The following is a 20,594-nucleotide window of genomic DNA, read 5'->3' on the forward strand; positions in this document are numbered from 1 at the left end:
CGTATGCACCTTGACTGCTACCGAGAACATTTCAAGACATTTCAGGAGAGGGGTGAATAAATCTAAGGAGTCACTGATTGTTTGACATAACCAAGGAGCAAGCATGTTAGATGAACTGCGTTACGTCTTTGTATAGCTGGTCATAATGAAAGAGCCCCTATGTGATCTCAGCCACACGGTGTACCTTGAGCCGCAGGGTCCTGTCATCCAGGTGCACGGCTTGGCTCTGCCTGATGCGTAGCTTTCTACATTGTCAACCACTATGGTGGGCTGGAGTCTTGTGTGAACATAGGCGCACCAGTTCCTGTGTAAACAGAAAGGGAAAGAAGGAAATGAAGATCTATATATATATTTTCCCCCTCAAAAAATTGTACATAATTGTACACCATAAACAACAAAGATAAATGGATATTTGGGGAAACACTAGACCGAAACTGCAGAAATCTAGCTTCTGGTTTCTAAGTATTCCATAAATCTCTTATACCATCCTGGACGAGTTGCTAGTCCTCACTGTGCAATTGTTCTCCACATACAAAACAGAGGGAATTGCCTGATCAACAAGACAGATCACCACACCTTCCAGGAACTCCACCCTGGATGCAGGTATTTTCCTGGGGGCAGTCCTCTATGTCAAGAGCTGCCTGGTCTTCGTCTGGATACAAAATGAAGAACCGGAAGGAGACTTGTAATTGCCCTTCAACAGTTAGTAGCATGTGGGCAGCAGACGGAGGGGAACACACAGGACACCTGGTCACAGTCTCTCCCACTATGGGGAGATGTATTGGATTTCTATTTAAATTATAAGGATTATTCTTAAATATGCATCTAGATAAATTTATACAGATTTTATGCAAACCTAGGTGTCCTCTTTTGCCCTCTTTGGTGATGCATTTTCTTCCCTTTTTTTGGTGATGCAGAAGTGGCCACCCTACATTTGTTCTGATGCTGATTCCAGGCAGTGACGGGCGAGAGCAGGCCAGAAAAGGGGCCTGGAGAACTTGGCCCAGGCTGGAGAAGCCTGTGATAGCTCCGCTGACATATGCAGATGGAAGGGGTTGAATGTGCATCTAAGTTCCCATCTAAAACTGCCTCTTGAATTTGTCCTTGGCACATAAGGATACTGCTCTGCTTTTACTTCCTGACAATGCTGCTCTTTAACTATTGAGGAATTGTTCCTTGAATTCCTTTGATGTCGCTTCTTCCGTTCTTTGTGTGGACTCCAGGGGACTTGCAGCAGGACAATAATTCTTTTTAATTAGGAATACGTATATAAAACTTAAGATTTCTGTGCGGAGCTTTGTTTGTGCCCTTTTCCTGCAGTAAGCTTATAGATCTGATTTTATGGTGATCTTTTTTTCTTTTCTTTTTGCCTTATGGTGTTGTAAGCAAGAAGCAATTTAACTGAAATAAAGATGAGTTATAATGACCAATTATTATCAATATTATTATTACACCACTGGGATTGGGTTTTAAGAGAAAGTTCCAACACTGGAGCAAATAAGCTACACATATTCACCTACATATTTCCATATGTTTAGACAGAGAGGTAGGTGGTAGATATCTCTCCCTAGGAGGTAAAATTGAAAAGAAGATATGCTCCCCACACCAAGCAAAAATCTGCTTGATCAGGCTCAGATTGGGTGAATCATCTATTTCTAGAGCAGGTCATTTTTCAGCTGTGTTCACCATTCCATCCTGTTTCCACATTTTTAAACAAAATACTTTGTACAAAAATGTGCATTTAAATACATATTTAAAAGTGTATCTTTAAACATATTTTCTCCCCAAATATGCATTTCTAAACATATTTTCTCACAAATAAACACTTCCAAATGTATTTTCTTTCAAACGTACATTTTAAAATTAACTTTGAAGCATTTTGTTTTTATTCTGAAGTTCCCCAACCCTGCTTTAACCCAGCCCTTCCTCTAAGCCAAGTGTGGGGAACCTTTGACCCTCCAAGATGTTGCTGAACTACAACTCCCATCAGCCCCAGCAAGCATGGCCAATGGCCAGGGATGATGGGAGTTGTAGTAGAACAACTTCTGGAGGGCCGAAAGTTCCCCACACCTGCTCTAAGCCTTGGGGGTCTAAGGAGTTTGAGGCACTACATATGATTTCACTACCATCAGCAGCAGCACTTTATCCTCACAAAAAATGATGAGGAAGGGTTAGGTTGAGATATAGCTTAAGATCACCCTGAAAGCATTATGGCTGAGTGGGGGTTTGAACCCAGGTCTTCCTAGTCCATGTCTGTCACTCTGCCCACTATATCACATTACCAGAAAAAGTAGGGTATACCATCTAAGAATTCTCTTCTGCTGCCTCTGATCTTCCTGGGTGCAACATGAGAACAGACGGCAATGTTCTGACAATTGAGCCCTTTGTATTGGCCAGACTGCTATACATATGGCAGAGTTGGCAACACCGGGACTCATCGATTACACACTGACACTGATGCGTTTTGAAGTGGCTGTCTTGGGGCCTTGGCAAATGCCTTGACCAAATCACCCTCTGGGGCCAGCCTTGATCATTCATAACAATGATAATTTGGCAACGCCAAGCAATGAAGAAGGGGGGGGCGAAACCATTACCTTTTTTAAAAAAAGCATCTTTGCAGGATTAGGATAAAAAAATGAGATCAATTGAATGCTCATCAGCAAGAGAAGATTAGGAGGTCTGGCTACAGTGCTGAGATTCAAAGAGAGTGTCATCTGTTGGCTTAAGGGGTTGGCTAGACTTTTACACCTTCTGTACATATGGTGCAGTTGGCAAGGCAGGCATCAGTTGGTTGCAAGCTGGTGTATTGTGGAGCAGTTGATCTCAGTATGCATCCCTGGACCACCCACGTAGATTCTGGCTAGGTGCCTCCATTCTGTTCATTTATTTATTGTTATTAGTTTATTAAATTTATATCCTGCCCTTCTTCCCAGAAGACATGTGAAGATTTATTAATATGAAAGGAGAACATTCTTTGCCAGATTTGTTTTCCAAGAGCTAGTGCCTTGGACTGGACTGAATTCCCTTTTGGACCTGCGAGGTAGGAAAGTGTGGGTTATCTGCAGCTTGCAGATTATTATTACTTTTTCGTAGGGGAAGGAAGGAATCTGAAATCACTACAGCCCAAGTCCAGGAAAGATTATGTAAGCAAATGGAGAGGCCATAAGAGGTCAGAGGGAATTGTGATTGCACATGCCAGAGCTAGGGATGGAAGAAGGCATCATTTTCCATTCTTCTCCCTATTCGTCACATGCAGCACTGTTTCCATTCTGCTGCAGTTCATCTTCCACCAAAAACTACATTATTCATCTCACTGTCAGCTGTGATGAGATTACATAACTTAATAAATTACATTGTCATTCCATTATTCCACCCCATTCATTTCAGTGCAAAGGAAACACAATGCAAACAGAGAGAAAACCATAATCAATTACATATCATTTGTGGACTTGAAGCAATGACAGCAAATATCAATAGTATTTGCTTAATTAATTTCTGTTCCAGATGAGGGATGAATAAGTGAACACCAGCAATTTTCACTCCCATTTCTGTTGGAATTCTCCAACATCCTTAGCCAGAGCTGACTTCAGAAAGGAGTGGTGCAAAAGCTCCATTTTTTGAAAAGTGGGCTATGGATTTGAATGCATAGTGATGAGAGCTAGAAGCAACCAGTGATCTCTGCTGAGGCTGTTTTGTAGGGATGGGCGAATCTGTCAATTTTGCTTTCTCTTAGTTTCTCATTTTTCCAGTCTTAGTTCAGGTCTCCATATTTTAACATCATTTGTGATATCCACATGAAAATCCATCAGCATTTGGGTACAAATTTCAGCTAATATGCACTTATTTTGCAAAGCAATTTTCCTTAATATACACATTTTGCAAAGCAATTTTCCCTCATATACACATTTTTGAAAAGCATTTTTTCCTAATATATTGCATTTTGTATGCTATCTTCACTAACATAAGCATTTGAACCTACCTAATTCACACTTTCCAAAACAATATGCGAACTGAAACACAGCCATCCTTTGAAATTCACACTTTCCCAAATTTTGCAATGCAGATCTCCAACTGACCAATGTTTACAAATATGCATATATTAGTAGAAAATGTGATTATATAATATATAAGTGTTAATAACAGAAAAACTCATCACATTAGGAAACATTGCTCTGCAAAACTGTGTATATTAGGCAAAATTGCATAGAAATTAGGAAAAACTTGCCCTAAAATGCTAATTAATGTTCTTGAGGACTTTTCAAAAAATGAAAACTGATGTGAACATGAATTTAAGACTAGAAGAATGAGGAGCAGAGAGAAATCAAAACTGTCAGATTTGCCCTTCTTTACCCACTACCACTTTGTATCTACCCCCCACAAAAAATAACATATTTTTGTGAACCCACATGAGAGAATCTGCAAATTCCCTCTTTTCTTGCAGGAGACCTTCCACACACCACCACCACAATCAATGCAATGTATGGGAACGGAAATGGGACAGGAAGAAAGAACGTCCTTTGCTGTTTCCTTCTCCCAGTAATTCCTTATGGTTTCCGACTTGCTAATAAAGTATATTTAAGCTGTCTTTATGCCAGTTTGCACTAGCTGCACCTTTAGAAAGTTAGCAAGTGAATCTTTTTCTGGCATGTAGGTAAATGGTGAGAAAAGCTCCACCAGCTTAATTGCTATGTGTCAAGCTCAGATCAAAGGCACAAGCGAAGGGCCAGCAACAAAGATGCCAGAGTTACTTACTTGACTGTGTGCCAGAGAGAGGTTACGCTTCATGTATTGCCAATATCAACCAGCAGATGGCAACCTTCCCCAACACGCAAGCATAGCTATCTCTGATAAAAAAAAAGTTAAAGGTTGCAGACACACTTGTTGCTTCCAAAGCAGCTAGAACATTTTCTCTGGCTGCATTTTGAAATGACTCTGCCCACAGCTGGACACATCTCCTTTTCCCACTGCTGATTAGGACCATCCACAGCAAAGTGTTGGGCCAATCACTGTGTCTGCCTGAGTCTACAACAAAGTGTTTTCATTAGAGACACCTGGAATAGCAACAGGGTTGATAGCCAATCAGTTGTGAAGTCTGTGAGAAGCTGACGTCAAGGTACTACACTGGACCCACAACTTCTGAGGTTTTGGAGTAAAAGGGGGCACCATTTGCCTGGCGTTGTGTGTCCCCATGTTCAGAAAACAGAGGTGGAGGAGCGCTGAAGCCACCACAACCACAAAGAGTGGTGCAATAATGTCTTTCTATAGTGCTATCCCTCCTTTAAAGTTGTCTGCTCCCACAGCTTTGGGGCACAACTGATAGTAGAAGAACATCAAAGTCATGTTTACGATGGCACAAATGAGAAACCAGTCAGATTTTTTGCTGGCATGCAAGTTCAAACCGTATGTGTCATGTAAACATAATGTAAATTGGCAAAATCCCAGGCCCTGTAATCACTGCAGCTGTGGAAAACCGAATGGTATGCTCAACCCAGTAATAAATGAATCGTGTGCGCTGGGGTGGCTGAACTAGCTGTCTGAACAGCAGCAGGGACGTGGGAGGAAGGCTTGTAGATAAGCGGTGCAGCCTCTCTTTCACCCCTACTCCTCACTGCAGGTGTGTTTGCCATGAATTGAACTGCTGGATTATTTTCACGGTCTGGATTTTTATAGTCTCTTTCTCTGAGCAGTGAACAAATGTCACAGGTGGAAAGTGGTTGCCCAGGTCAAGCAACTGGGATGAATGGGGTGGACTTCCACTTGTCCTTGAACATCCCCTCCCTCTCCTCTTCCCATCTGCCCCTATGCCCCCATCTGCTCCAGTGGGCTGGGAGGACCCCCTAGAACAGATTTGGGGTGTGCAGAGGAAGGAGAGAGAGGGGAAGTTCCATTTTGCAAATGGAAGTCCTTGCACAAACGGGCTGGCTTTCTTAGATACAACCCTGCCTTTGGTCCACCTAGTTCAGGGTTATCAGTTGAGCGAATGCACGACCTTGAGGTCTTAAGGTCAAATATCAAAGTGGTACATGCTTGTGCTATGGCCCAGGAGGACAGTTGCCAGGGGATTCTATCTCCTTCCATGAGGACAATGTCTACCCTCAGTGAGGATGGTACAGATAAGGCCATATTCACTCCATGCATTTATCCTACTGTTATTCCACTTTAAATAGACATGGCTTTCCCCCCCAAAAAAATTATCCTGGGAACTGTAGTTTCTGAAGAGTGCTGAGAGTTGTGACGAGACCCCTATTCCACCTACAGAGCTACAATTCACAGAGTTCCCTGGGAAGAGGAATGGACAGTTAAACCACTTTGAATATTGTAGCTCTGTGAGGGGAATAGGGGTCTCCTAAGTGTGGTGTAGTGGTTAAGATGTTGGACTAGGACCTGGGAAACCAGGGTTCAAATCCCCACACAGCCATGAAGCTCACTGGGTGACCTTGGGCCAGTCTCAGCCTCAGAGGAAGGCAATGGTAAACCACCTCTGAATACCACTTACCATGAAAACCCTATTCATAGGGTAGCCATAAGTCGGAATCGACTTGAAGGGAGTCCATTTCCATTTTCAACAACTCTCACACCTTTCACAAACTACACTTCTCAGGATTCTTTGGGGAAAGCCATGACTGTTGAAAGTGGAATAATAGAGGGATAAATGTATGGTGTGAATGTATCCTTAGTCAATTTTCATTGGCTATGGCTACCTGTCAGCATGGCTTCATATCATTACAGGAGTTTTGATCAGTTAGAGTAAGGAAGAAGAAAAAATGGTACATGGGAGCAACAGAGAGATTGCGATGGCTGCAAAGTCTACAAACACATTTAGGGTGTGTTTAGTGGGGGTAGGGGGACGTTTCGTGCCACATAAAGCCCACTTGGTCCTGAAGTCTTTTATGAGAGCTACTTTGGCTTAGGGATGGGGAGAAATTTGTTTTGGTTCACATTTTAATTTACACTTTCCAAAAAATTATGCACACTGAAATGTAGCTATCAAATTTGCACTTTTCCAAATTTTGTGATGCAGTTCTCCAACTAAAAATGTGTCTATTAGGAGAAATGCACACTACAATGCTGATGAATTTTGGTGAGGACAAATAATCACAAAATGAGAAACTGCCCTGTCTGCACTATTCATTTTAAACAGTTATCATGCTACTTTAAACAATCACAGCTTACCCCAAAGAATCCTGGCCACTATAGTATGTGAAGGGTGCTGAGTAGGGATGGAGGAGAAATTTGATTTGCAGGGACAGCACCAGAGGACAGCCAGGTCGGGCTCTGGCCGAGGGACCCCGAAGTGCCCCTCCTTAGGGTGGGTGGGTAGCACTCCCATTCTGTGACCCACAGCAGCATTGGCTCCCGACCCTGCTGTGGATCACAGAATGGGAGCTCCCAGGCATCCCCCCTACAACTGTGCAGGCCCACTGCGCCCGCCTGCACGCCCCACCTACCTCTCCCGCTGTGGTGAATGCTGGCTGTGCTATGCCAAGGCTTCCCTAAGGGTCTGATGCCCCTGCTGCCATCTTGGTTGATGGCAAGCACGCACACACAGCATGGCCAGCATTTATTGCAGTGGGAGAGGTAGGTGCAGGCGGGCACTGTGGGCCCGGACCAGGCTGGTGCCCAAGGGCCCATTTATGCCTGGCACCGGCCCTGTTGATTCGATCTGCATTTAAAGCTGATTTTTTCAAATTCACACTTTCCAAAACAATATGAGAACTGAAACACAGCCATCCTTCAAAATTCACACTTATCTGAATTTTGCAATGCAGTTCTCCAACAAAATAATGTTTACAAAAATGCATATGATATGGGAAAGTGTGCATAAAAATGAATACATTTGTGAAAATAACATACAAAAATGCATTATATTATGAGAAAGTGCTTGCCAAAAACTGTGTATATTAGTCAAAACTGCACACAAAAATGGTTTATTTGGAGAAATTTGCACTAAAATGCTGGAGAAGTTCCATGAGGATTTTCACAAATCACAAATTGCTGCAGTACTGAATTTAAGATTAGGGGGAGGGGAAACGAGAAGTAGAGAGAGCTGAAATTAATAAATCTTTCCATCCCTAGCGCTGAGAGTTGTTAGGAGACTTCTATTCCCCTAACAAGGCTACAATTCTCAGAGTTCCCTGGGAAGATGAATTGATTGTTAAACCACTCTGGAAACTGTAGCTCTGTGAAGGGAACGGGGGTCTCCTAACAACTCTCAGCACCCTTCTACACTTCCCCAGATTCTTTGTGGGAAGCCATTATAATACTGTTTCAAATGTTCAATGTAGATGGGGCCTACCAGAAACTGAAATTGACAGATTTGTCCATCCCTAGTTTGGCTCAGCAAAGATTGGAACAGAGGAAAAGCTTGTTCCCCTGCCAGTGTGCAACACAGAAGCAGTAATGTATACAAGTTTTGGTCTGCTTCCCCACAACATCACGATGCTTCATTCATGGTGTATCACACTTCCCAGGAAGCGCCACTGCCTCTTCCTTAGGACTCACGTACTGATCCTTCTGCATGTTGTATAAAAAGTGTTTAGACATTCCTGCTTCCATGTGGACGGTTGCCATGGAGAAGCGATTTTCTGACAATCGTAACATTTGGAGCAGTCCTCAGTGTCTTCCATATACCAAAGCAAATGCATCAGGCAAGGACTCATTTGCAGAGTGATCTGCAAGGACTTGCTACTTTGGGGGATTTTTGAAATTGGAGGTTTTCTTCATTGAAGCAATCTTGGATTGATGTGACTAAAACTTCATGGCTTGGAACTTTTTCAACAGGGCATTATAGTAAGAACCTGGCTAGCCCTATTATTTATACATTTGAAAATATATTCGATACTGTCAAAACATAACATGGCAGTGAATAACGTAAAATCAGCAATACAATCACATTCATAAAAACAAATACATAATATATCACAAATCGGCAGATCAGCTTAATACATTATTATTATTACTATTATTATTACTATTATTACTATTACTACTACTACTGCTACTACCACTATTATTATTGTTGTTGTTGTTGTTGTTAAATTTTATTTATACCTCGCCTTTCGGCCAAAGGCCCTCAAGGCGGCTTACAAGAAAAATAAACAGGTATAAAAATATAATAATATACAATATAAACAATACATCAAACCTAGCTAGATCAGGGAAAGCCTAGGTGAACAGAGGAGCTTGAAGCTGGTGCCAAAATGCCAATTCTGCAGGTGTCTGCTTGATGGCCTTTCAGAGCACATTCCAAATAGCTGGTGCCACCACACTAAAGGCCCTGATACTAGTGGGCATAACATGCACTTCGGCAAAATACCACACTACGGAGAGTGTTTCTTCCTAGCAAACATATGACCCATGGTTCATGGCCCAGAGGTTAATTCCAAACGGTGGGGATGCAGTTCAACAAAACATGCATGTCTTTGAAACTTAGTGAGTTTTCCAAGACTTTATACCCAAATGAGCTTTCCACAGGGCAGCTCCACATCACGTGGATAAAGGACTTGGCTTTCTCTTCACATTGACAACACCTTGGGAACAGAGATAACAATTTGCAACAGAATCTCTGTAGCATCCGATAGAAACACACTGTGACTTTTATAGTAACTATACATCATATATGAAGAACCAAGTATGAATCAGAGAAGGAGCACCAGGGCAAACTACTGGTTATATTACTCGCTTTGCATGAATACCTGCCAAGAGTATGATTTCTGCTCCAGAACAGGTTGTATGACATGACTAATTGAAGGAAATAACATTTGTTTTCTTCAGGATTTGAGGCCCTGACACTTTGTACTACATTGTTGCGAATACTTGCTTTGCTGTCATCACTTCTTCCATTTGTCACATCAAGCAGTTATAATTTTTGGCTTCTGAATCATCTGGTTCTTGTGGCCAGGATGCTGTCATTTATTTTTATTTTTATTTTATTGTTGCCTTATCATGCAATGTGGCCTTCCCTTTCCCCCCACCCCATTCTAAAAACATAAGAAGAGCCTGGCTGCTGGATCAGGCCAAAGGCCAATCTAGTCCAGCATCCTGTTCTCACAGTGGCCAGCCAGATGCTCACGGGAAGTCCTGCAAGCAGGACATGAGCATAACTGCACTCTCTCCACTTGTTTTTTCCAGCACTTTGTACTCAGAGGTATACTGCCTTTAATACTGAAGCTAGTTTAACCATCACAACTTGTAGCCGTTGACAGCCTTATCATCTATGAATGTTCCTAATCCCTTTTAATGCTGTCCAAGTTGTTCATCATCGCTACATATTTGTGGTAGGGAAACCCATAGTTTAACTATGTGCTGTGTGAAGAGGTAGTACTTCCTTTTGTCTGGCTTGAATGTTCTAAAAATTGGCTTCTTCAGAGAATTCCAAATTCTAATGTTATGAGAGAGGGAGAATAATTTTTTCTCTATCAATTGTTCCCACACCATACTTACTTTTGTACAGTTCCACCATATCTCTCCCCCCCCAACTACTAATCTTTTTTCTAAGCCGAAAAGATCCAAACATTGTAGCCTTTCATCAATGGGGAGTTGTTCCAGCCCCTTAATCTTTACAGTTGCCCTTTGGTTCCAGAAGAGCTGGGCTGGATCAGAGCAAAGCCCTGTTCAGTCCACCATCCTGCTCTCACAGAGGCCAGCAAGATGCCCATGGGACGCCTGCAAGCAGGACCGGAGTGCAGGAGCACTCCCCTGGTTGAGTTCCCAAGCAACAGGCGTTCAGACGTGTGCTGCCTTTGATATTGGAGGTATGAATGCTCAGCTATCACATCCCTTTATTACAGGTGTGGGGATCCTTTTCCAGCCCAAAGGGTGCATTCCCTTTTGGGCAGCCTTCCATATTCCAGTGGTGGGCAGGGCCATAATCAAAAGTAGGTGGAGCAACTCATGTAAATTTTACATTTGTTCAGTAGGCTACCTCCTACACACTCTCTCTATCCTCCATCTAGACAAGTAAGAGGCATGATCAGAGTTCAAGGACACATTTGAGCAAGGTAAAAACACTTAGGGTATAAAGCAGGCCCAGTGAGGGGTGTGGCCTAAGGAAAGGAGATGTGGCATGGAGAGAGTTCCAAGGCCAGAGAGCTACCTATCTAACCCTGGACCTGTGGTTCCTCACACTGGCTTTCCTACTTGCAGGCCACTGCAAGTGGATTCCTGTGTAGGACGTGCTCTAGCCTCAAGAACAAGATTCTTAGGGGTATGTCTTCTGCCACGGTTTGTGTGAAGATGCCCTCCTGCTCCTCTTCTTTTCCCATTTCCATCACTTCTGGATGGGAAGGAAGGTGGCTGGGGAAAGCAGCCAGCTGCAGCAACTGAGTTGGAGGCAGCAGATCCTGTAGCAGGGCCCAACCTCAACAGTGGGGCTGTGAGCAGCTACAGGGTCTTGACAGTACTTTACTGTCAATGCTACACATGTAGAGCTGTATCCATCAGATTAAATCTGCTAGTGCAAGGATTTCCATTTGTGCAATGGAACTTCCCTCCCTCTTCTCTCCGCATGCACCCTCTGCGCCCTCCCCAAATCTGGTCCAGATAGTTCAGGACAACCTTGAAACAGATTTAAGGGGACACAGGGGGAAGGGGTGGGAAGTCCCATTGCACAGCCCAAAGGCCTTGCACTAGTGCAGTGATTGGTAAACTCCCCCACCCCAGACCACTTGAAAATTGCTGATGGTCTTGACTGACCTCTTAATGATTTTTCTACTTGCTATAACAACTGTGCTAAATGCTGTATGATTTTTAGTTGTATTTTTATTGCTTCTTTTATTTCCTATATTGTATTTTCTTGTAGTAATATCCCTTTAGACATTCAGCGACTGTTAGCTCTTAACCTTCAGTTTTGCCCTTTTGATTTTGTGGCTAGGTATTTATGCAGTTGTATATTCTTTAATGGTTGGCTACCACAATAAAAATATTGTTGCTGTTGTTGTTGTTGTATTACAATTTACACTCCATAGAATTCAAACTGTAATATAATGAAATACAATATAAGAATTAAAAGAAGCAATAAAAAAAATAGAAAACCAACATGACTATTTAATATGGACATGCCGCAGACCATCTGAATGAAGTTCATAGACCACTGGTGGTCCACTGACTACAGCTGGGAAACTCTTGCAGTAGTGAATCTACTTCATTGGATACTACTCTTTTTTCCTGGTTAAACTGTTGTTAAATTTGGATAGAGAAGGATTAACAGAGCCAGGAGTACTGCCAGTGATGGCCTTAGTAGTCCTGACAAACATTCTTAGCGCTTTCCCTTTGCTTTGCATTGCATTGTGGGACTTTAGCAAGGCTGCCACCTGGCACTGCTTGGAGCCAAGTGGCTGCATATAAGAGTGATGCTGGGTGAACCTGCTGGGTGGGAGGAAATGATTGTTGGTTGTAGCAAGGACATGCTTTGGATGATAAAGGAACAGCAGTGGTTTAAGCCAAATAGTACAACAGTGAATGACTTTACTGCTAAATTTAATGTTTAATCTTCATGAGTTTTTGTTTTTTAAATCACAGATGCAGAAATGTGGTACTCTGAAGACTAGAAAATGTGAAACTGAGAGAAACCAAAACTGATGATTTGTCTCTAGTAGGAATGGGCGAGAAATTCTATTCAGTTCACATTTCGAGCTGAATATATGAAATTTGCACTTTCCCAAAAAAATATGAAAACAGAAACACAGCCACCTTTCAAAATTTGCACTTATTTGAATTTGGCAATGGAGTTTGCCAACCCAACAGGGGAAGAGTGCATAAAAATGAATATATGAGTGAAAATAACATGCAAACATGCACTATGTGACAATAAATTGTTTGCAAAAATGGGTACATTGGTCAAAACTGCCTACAATAATGTGTTTATCAGGAGAAATTCACACTAAAACGCTGGAAAATTTTCATGAGGTTTTTTATTTTAAAAAATTGCAAATTGCTGCAGAAATGTGGAGCACTGACCTTAAGATTAGAAAAATGAGAAATGGAGAGAAGCAAAACTGACAGATCTTTCCATCCCTAGTCTCTGGTGACAGGGCCATAACGCAGGCAATGGCAGGAGGGGAGGTGTGGAGGTGGTTTCAGGAAGCTATTACCCTCCGTACCTTGAATCTCGACTTTATTTGGAGACAATAAAGTTCTAAAAAAAGAATGTCCAGCTCTAAACCATACCACTCATAGCGAGAATTAGCAGAATTTGTGTTCCTTGGCATGAGAATTGCTCTCTACGGCACTCTCATCTTCCAACAGGTGGCAACCTATGATGGTACTTCATACTTCTCAGAATATAAGGATGCACCTTGATGAATTTTCCTTTTTAAAAAACTGGCTGTCTTTATTACAGGTCTTTCTGTGCATTAATGTTTTTGGAGCATTCATGAAATTTCCATCTGTTAGGTGTTCTTTATGCAAATCGCACTAAATGTGGCAGGTGTATCCTGTCTAAAGCACAGCAAAGTTTATGATTTCACCACTCGGAGTGCTTTGGAACAACAAACTCCTCACCTTTCCTAGCATATGGTTAATTTGCTCAAATGGAAGTCTGAGATCACGCACAGAAATGTTGTTAAGGTTTGCCACCTGTGCTGGATGTGGAAGAAGAAGGCAACAAATTATCATAAAAGCGGGGCAGGAATACAGCAACAAGAGAAACAGGAATATTTGAGACACATTTCAGAGAGAAGAGTTCTCCGCTTTCATGTAAAACTGCAGCTCTTCAGAACGCAACAAGAAAAGGCCACAGCCAGGCCTTTGTTGATGGCCCAGATGAAAAAGGCGCATTTCCCCACCACCACCCCTGGTGATTATACTCTCATAGTTGAGCATCACCTTTGGAGTTAAAGGGGTCTTGAGAGACAAATTAGATTCTTGGTGCTACGTTTCCCACACTGTTCAAAAAGCACACGATGTCACAATGATACCCAGTAATCTTCCCTGCATGAGGGAGGTTTGGAAAACCTGTACTTAGATTTGGGTCTGTTTGTGTGTGTGCGTGTGTGTTTTGTAAGCCACTGTGTATGTTTTCAGCAATTAACATCTTTATTTAAAGCTCAGATTGAACAGCTGCAGGTTGCATAGCAGGTCCTTCTTTCTGCACGCTACAGGGAAAAGGAGGGGGGTGGATGGGAAGACTGTTAGATTACCTGGAACAATTGTCACATAATTGCTCTTGAGAAGACCAAGTGGCCTTGTGGCAGCCTTCCCCACCCTGGTGCCATGAGAGTTGGAGAGAGAGAGAGAGAGAGAGAGAGAGAGAGAGAGAGAGAGAGAGAGAGAGAGCGAGAGAGCATGGCATGAAGAGACCCTGTACTTCTAAATTTGCCACTACTTTACCGCTCAGCACCCATAATAAACTTCAGTTCCCAGGATTCTTCAGGGGAAGCCATAACCAGTATGATACTCCTTTGAATGTATAGTGTAGATGGGGTCTACGATTCTATCCACATTAGTCACGCTTTCCCCCAAGAGGGGCTAAGAGAGATGCAGTGGCAGAAACGTCTAGTCCTGCGTGGCAGTGCTGGGTATCCCCCACTTGATATCCTGCGTTTGAAATTACTGCATCTTTTCCATGTGGAGCTAGCACTCTGCTCCGACTCCACAAAATAGGGAGAGGTACATTCCAAGCAGTTGGCTTGTACTGCTTTCTGGAACATTTTAACATGTTTTCAAAAGCTGCATCCATCTCTTGGCTTACAGTCTTCTAACATTCAGTCTGGTTCATAGTGTTAAATTTACTTCTGTAATATAATGCTATCATTTCAGCATGCAAAAAAAAAAAAAGCACATGGGGGAACACTGAGCATTTCAATGATTTGTACACATTGTCCCTGCACACACCATCTGAACAAATAGCTTAATTGTGCCATATAGTCATTATTCATGTTATTCAGGCAAATGCATTCAAAAAAATAAAAATAAAAATCTGGGTGATTAGAATTGGTTGTGTACATCTTTCTTTGGGGCTCTACATGTCCATGCAGCCTCCTCCTATGAATATTCACTCTAAAATAAATCCTATTAATCTGGGGAAGGGCTGTAACTCAGTGATAGAGCATCTGACTTGCATACAGAAGGTCCCAAGTTCAATCTCCGGCATCTCCAAGTAGGGCTGGGGGAGACCCTGGTCTGAAATCCTGGAGAGCTACTGCCAGCCAGTGTAGACAACACTGAACTAAATGGACCAATAGTGTGGATCAGTATAAGACAGGTTCATATGTTCCTATTGTTTAATGGGCCTTATTCTTCAGAAAGTGTGGAGTCTTGGCCTGAAAATACTTAAATAGCAATACTAATCTTAAAAACATTCTTAGAATTAGCACCAGTGTGGTGTAATGATCAGACCAGCAGTAGTCAACAGTAGTGACTGCTAGATGTTGGACCCCAGCTCCCATCATCCCTGACCACTGGCCACCCTGGCTGGAACTGATGGGAGTTGTAGTCCAACAGCATCTGGAGGACACCACGCTGGCTACCTCTGGATAAGAGTGTCAGTTTAGGACTAGGGAATCCCCAGTTCTAACCCTCACTCAGCCATGAAGCCCACTGCACAACTTCGGACCAGTCACCACCTTTCGGCACAATCCAGCTCTCTTGGTGATTGCAAGGGTGGAATGAGCAGGGAGAGGGCAATGGACAGCCATATGTATCACTTCTTAAGCTCCTTGGATGAAAGACAGGATATCAATAAATAAAATACAATAAAATAAAAATACATAAGCCTTTATTGTGAACCAAGGAGTAAAGATTCAACTGCATTCCTTTAAAGGAAATCTTCTGTTTAACCTATATTCTGTAACCACACCTGTTGATGGTTTTCTCAGACTGTCAGCAATGAACTAGACATGATATGGAGGGCATGAGCATTTGGCGTCTTTTTCTTTGGTGAAAAGCAACCACAGAGGAGGGAGATTGGATTGCAGCCACAGTTCCCTTTCGCCCATGCTGTTCAACTGCTAATATCTGTATAGCGCCTGTTTACACACACACACACGCAAATCATGTTTAATAGTGAAGGATGCTTGAGAAATTTGACTTTTTGTGAATTTAGCTACAAACTGGCCTGATTCACTCTCCTGAGACTAATCTGTGGAGCAAAACATAGTTATATTTTGGATATTGCCCATTTCTGAATTTTGCGATGCAGTTCTTGGCTCAAGAAATGCACCAGAATGCATTTTAAAATGTGTACTTTAAGATTAGATATGTTTAGGAATGCATCCTTTGAGAGAAAAGATGTTCAAACAGATGTATTTAAATGCAAATATTCATGCAGATATTTTTTTTAAAAAATCACTAATTAATGCAGAAAAGAGCCAGAATGGAGTTACGAGTGAATGTGTGAGAATGTGACATTGACTGGACCCAGACTGATCCATCCATCTCTACTAATGCCAGCTTAGGTGGAAGTGTGAAACCCATACGGCGGGGCTGGGGAACATTTTTCAGCCCAAGGGCTGCATTTCCATCTGGGCAACCTCCTGAGGGCCACATACCAGTGGCAGGTGGAGCCAGAGGCAAAAGTGGGTGGAGCAACAAATGCAAATGTTACCTTTGTACAATAGGCTTGTTTCTCCACATGTGTACACACCCCTCTCTATTCTCCATGAGGGCAAACAAGAGGCGTTATCAGCGTTCAAAGGCACATTCCAGCCAGGCAAAAACACTCAAGAGTGCAAAGCAGGACCTGGGAAGGGCGTGGCCTAGGGAGAGGGCTGGAGGACTATATTTGGTTCCCAGGCCTGAGGTTCCCCACCCCTGCCATCAGGGAAGTGGTGGGGAGGCAAGGGTTAACTGTCCTCCACCAGCATCTCTTCCCCAGTCCACCCCACCCCACCCCAACTGTGACTGCTTTTAGTCAAGGCCATTGGGCAGTTTGATGATGGATCTTGCCTGTGTAGTCTATTTTGGCCCACTGGTTTTTTCCCACCTTCTTGAGCTATATTCAAAGTTCATTGACCAATGCTTGCAACCTGGACATCATAGACCTTTAAATGTCAGGATGTCACCAGCAGCTCCTCCTACCTGTCCCCTCTCCCAGTGCTGTCACCCATTCCCCTCCACCCACTGTGGGGCACACCTGGAACCCTGCTGACCACCAGAGGAGTGGGAGGAGGTAGAAGACACGAGACTGGAATAAGTTGCATTGAGAGATGTAAACATCTATCTTCTATGCAAGATACCAAGTCCAATTTGAAGGGTTGTTCTCTTCCCAGCAAGTTATGGCACTGCTGAGGTTCTTCCAATTGGGAAGACAGTTAATTTATGGTGAGCGCCTAGGCTTCTCACTGCTGACTGTCAGAGGGCAATGCATGGATGCAAACATGCCCATTCCATTGCAGTCAATGGGAAAGTCTTGGCTGTGCAGATAACTATGCTACAGTAACTTGTGTCTAGTATTCTGAATGATGGTTTGTCCTAAAATCAGTGGATCCCTGTATTCTCTGTGTACATTACCGATACAACAATAAAGCACTTGCCAGTTACCATGCATTGCACAGGACATTAAATTGCTAAACATCTCTTCCCCTGTACTAAAACCCCATTTTAAAAAATATTATAATACTTACCACTGCAGTCTCTCACTGAAATCCTGCACATAGTTAGATCAGCTTTACTTCCCATTAAAGTCAACAGGATTTAAACATGCCAACTCCTTGCAGGACCACAGCCGCTCTTCCCATCACTGTACCTCCTCTACTTGATGCAGCCAGCCCTCTTTCGCTATATGACCTTATGGGACATTCTCAGGCGAATGAGTATTTGTCCCATGAATTCTGGCCTTATTTAAAATTAGGAAGAGCCTGGCATAGTATGCTATGAATTGTGCCAGGTTCTCTAGGCATATTGAGCAGGGGGGGAAAGGAGGGGGAACGGTTCTGCTTACTTTCCTCTGGTGGTTTCGAAGCTGGGTTTTGTGCCATCTGCATTCTGCTTGCTGCTGCTATAGTCCAATTGCCTAGAAGATCTGCTCACAGTTGCTGTTTTGGGGCTTTGAACAGGGCGCTTCCAAGGATGGTACTGTGAAGGAACCTCTGTGCTGCTAGTCAGGACGGATGGCTTAACATCTGGAGAGCCACCTTCACTGTCACTCCCTGGGCTAGGAGTTGTATGGCTGAAGGATTTCTTCTGCTCTCTTGCTGCAGGAGGTTGCAGTCCTTGAGCCTCTTTCATGGCTATAGGAATGCCATCCTTTACACCCTCCACCTGGCTTGCATTCAGCACAGTGGCTGGCTTCTCTGAAGCAGGAGGCAGAAGGGTTGCCAATACATTTCCGAGGTCCTGCGTTTCAGGCAAAGCCAAGTCAGGGAGACTCCTCTCCACTTCACTTTCCACAGGTGTGGCAAAGCCTACTCCAGTTGAGTTGGCTTCCATGCTGCTCCGTTCTAAGGCAAGTAAACTAAGTATCAAGAATATCTTCCTCATTCTCTTGGTGTGTGAGAACTCTGCAATGTCTATCATATAGTTCTCACAGAGGATGCCTTCGGCCTCCCTCTCCTTCTCTCAAAGCTGACACTTTCACAATGAACCTGTAGAGAATCCCCAGCTGGGGTTTTTATTTGCGGTGGAGAGAGGAAACAGGTTTTTCAGTGTTTGAAACTGGACCAAGGAAGCTCCCTTTCCTGCTTCGATGGATTCCTTTGTGACCCGTGACCTCTTGGAACTGTGGAGCCAGAAAGCTGCAGGGAAAGGCAAAGAGGGTTGTGTTTGTTGAAGCTACAGGATGAGGAATAATGGCACAATGCAAAAATGGAAATATACAGTCCATGAAACGGGGAGATGGGTGGGAAATAAGAATTGCTGAGTAACTTCCCTTTGACGTTGATCAGCAACAGAGAACACAAGAGACCTGTCCTATGTGCCGGGTAATGTCGTAAAGTGTGATGCTGAGTGCTCCCAAACATAATACATTACTTCACTATTATCCCATTTATTTATTTCACAAACTTTATATACCGCTTATTGTAACAGAACCTCTAAGAAACATTATAATTATCAATAAAAACAGTTAAAATCAAAAAGTTAAAAACCATGTAAGAGACAATTAAAACTCATCAACATCAACATGTCTGAATAAGCTTGCCTGAACAAAAAACAAAACAAAAGAATACAGCGAAGGCATCTTCCTGTTGTCAATAGACAGGGAGTTCCACAAGTGTAGGTGCTGCCACACTAAAGAAATTATTTCTTACAAGTGCAGAATGAGTATTACGTGGCATCCATAATAGTGCCAGTTCTGCAGATTGAAGCAGACACATATGAGGTAAGGCAACCCTGCAAGTAAAACTGGCCCCAAGCTGTTAAGGGCAAAATGATAACAAATGATAAAGAAAAGACAGAAGTGCTCAATTCCTGCTTTGGCTCAGTCTTCTCCCAAAAGAGGGTCTATGACCCTCCCGGCAAACATGAAATTGAAGAGGTAGGATTGCAGCTTCAGATTGACAGACAAATGGTCAAGAAATACCTAATCACTTTGAACAAGTTCAGATCAGCAAGGCCTGACGAACTGCATCCTAGAGTATTGAAGGAACTGGCTGAAGAACTCTCAGAACCTTTGTCTATTATTTTGGCAAAATCATGGAGGATGGGTGAAGTGCTGGATGACTGGAGGAGGGCTAATGTTGTCCCTATCTTGAAAAAGGGCAAAAGGGAGGAACCTGGGAACTACAGACCAGACAGCCTGACATCAAACCCTGGGAAAATTCTGGAGCAGATTATAAAGTGGTCAGTCTGCAAGCACTTTGAAAACAATGCAGTGATTATTAGAAGCCAACACTGATTTATCAAGAACAAATCATGCCAGACTAATCTTATCTCATTTTTTGATTGAGTAACCTCCCTGGTAGGCTGGGGAATGCTATGGACATAATATATCTTGACTTCAGCAAAGCATTTGACACATTGCCCCATGATATTCTGATTATTAAGCTAGCTAAATGTGGGTTGGATGGAAGAACTATCAGGTAGATCCATAGTTGGCTACAGAATTGTACTCAAAGAGTGCTTCTCAATGGTTGCTTCTCAAACTGGGGGGAGGTAATGAGCAGGGTACCACAGGGCTCAGTCCTGGGCCCAGTGCTCTTCAACTCTTTTATTAATGACTTGGATGATAATCACTTGGATGAGGAGGTGCAGGGGACATTTATCAAATTTGCAGATAATACAAAATTGGGAGGGATGGCTAATACCCTGGAAGACAGAAACAAAATTCAAAGGGATCTTGATAGGCTGGAGCATTGGGTTGAAAACAACAGCATGAAATTTAACAGGGATAAGTGCAAAGTTCTACACCTAGGAAAAAGAAATCAAATGGACAGTTATAAGATGGGGGATACTTGGCTCAGGGATACTATATGCGAGAAGGATCTTGGGATTATTGTTGATCACAAGCTGAATATGAGCCAACAGTGTGATGTGGCTGCAAAAAAGGCAAATGCTATTTTGGGCTACATTAACAGCAGTATAGTTTCCAGATTGCATGAAGTATTCGTTCCTCTCTGTTCAGCACTGATTAAGCCTCATCTTGAGTACCATGTCCAGTTCTGAACACCACATTTTAAGAAGGATGCAGACAAACTAGAACAGGTTCAGAGGAGGGCAAG

The 20,594-nt window shown here is 42.9% G+C and overlaps 1 protein-coding gene across 3 annotated transcripts in view; it reads right to left on the reverse strand.

Moving 5' to 3' along the window:
* The window catches only part of MMRN1 (multimerin 1), a 90,138-nt gene extending 71,553 nt beyond the window's left edge, over window positions 1–18,585 (reverse strand). For 2 of the 3 annotated variants that reach the window (XM_061583026.1, XM_061583025.1), the window contains exons 1-2: window positions 17,879–18,585; window positions 185–304 (exon numbers count right to left, since the gene is read on the reverse strand). In XM_061583026.1, the coding sequence (XP_061439010.1) occupies window positions 185–304; window positions 17,879–18,453 (695 nt within the window). In that variant the 5' untranslated portion in view covers window positions 18,454–18,585. Of the gene's footprint in view, window positions 1–184; window positions 305–4,752; window positions 4,936–17,878 lie in introns of those variants that run through there. The other variant, XM_061583027.1, reaches the window with a different exon arrangement.
* Between the last annotated feature and the right edge of the window lie 2,009 nt (window positions 18,586–20,594).

Source organism: Rhineura floridana, chromosome 9 (assembly GCF_030035675.1).
Source record: "Rhineura floridana isolate rRhiFlo1 chromosome 9, rRhiFlo1.hap2, whole genome shotgun sequence".
Taxonomy (NCBI): Eukaryota; Metazoa; Chordata; class Lepidosauria; order Squamata; family Rhineuridae; genus Rhineura; species Rhineura floridana.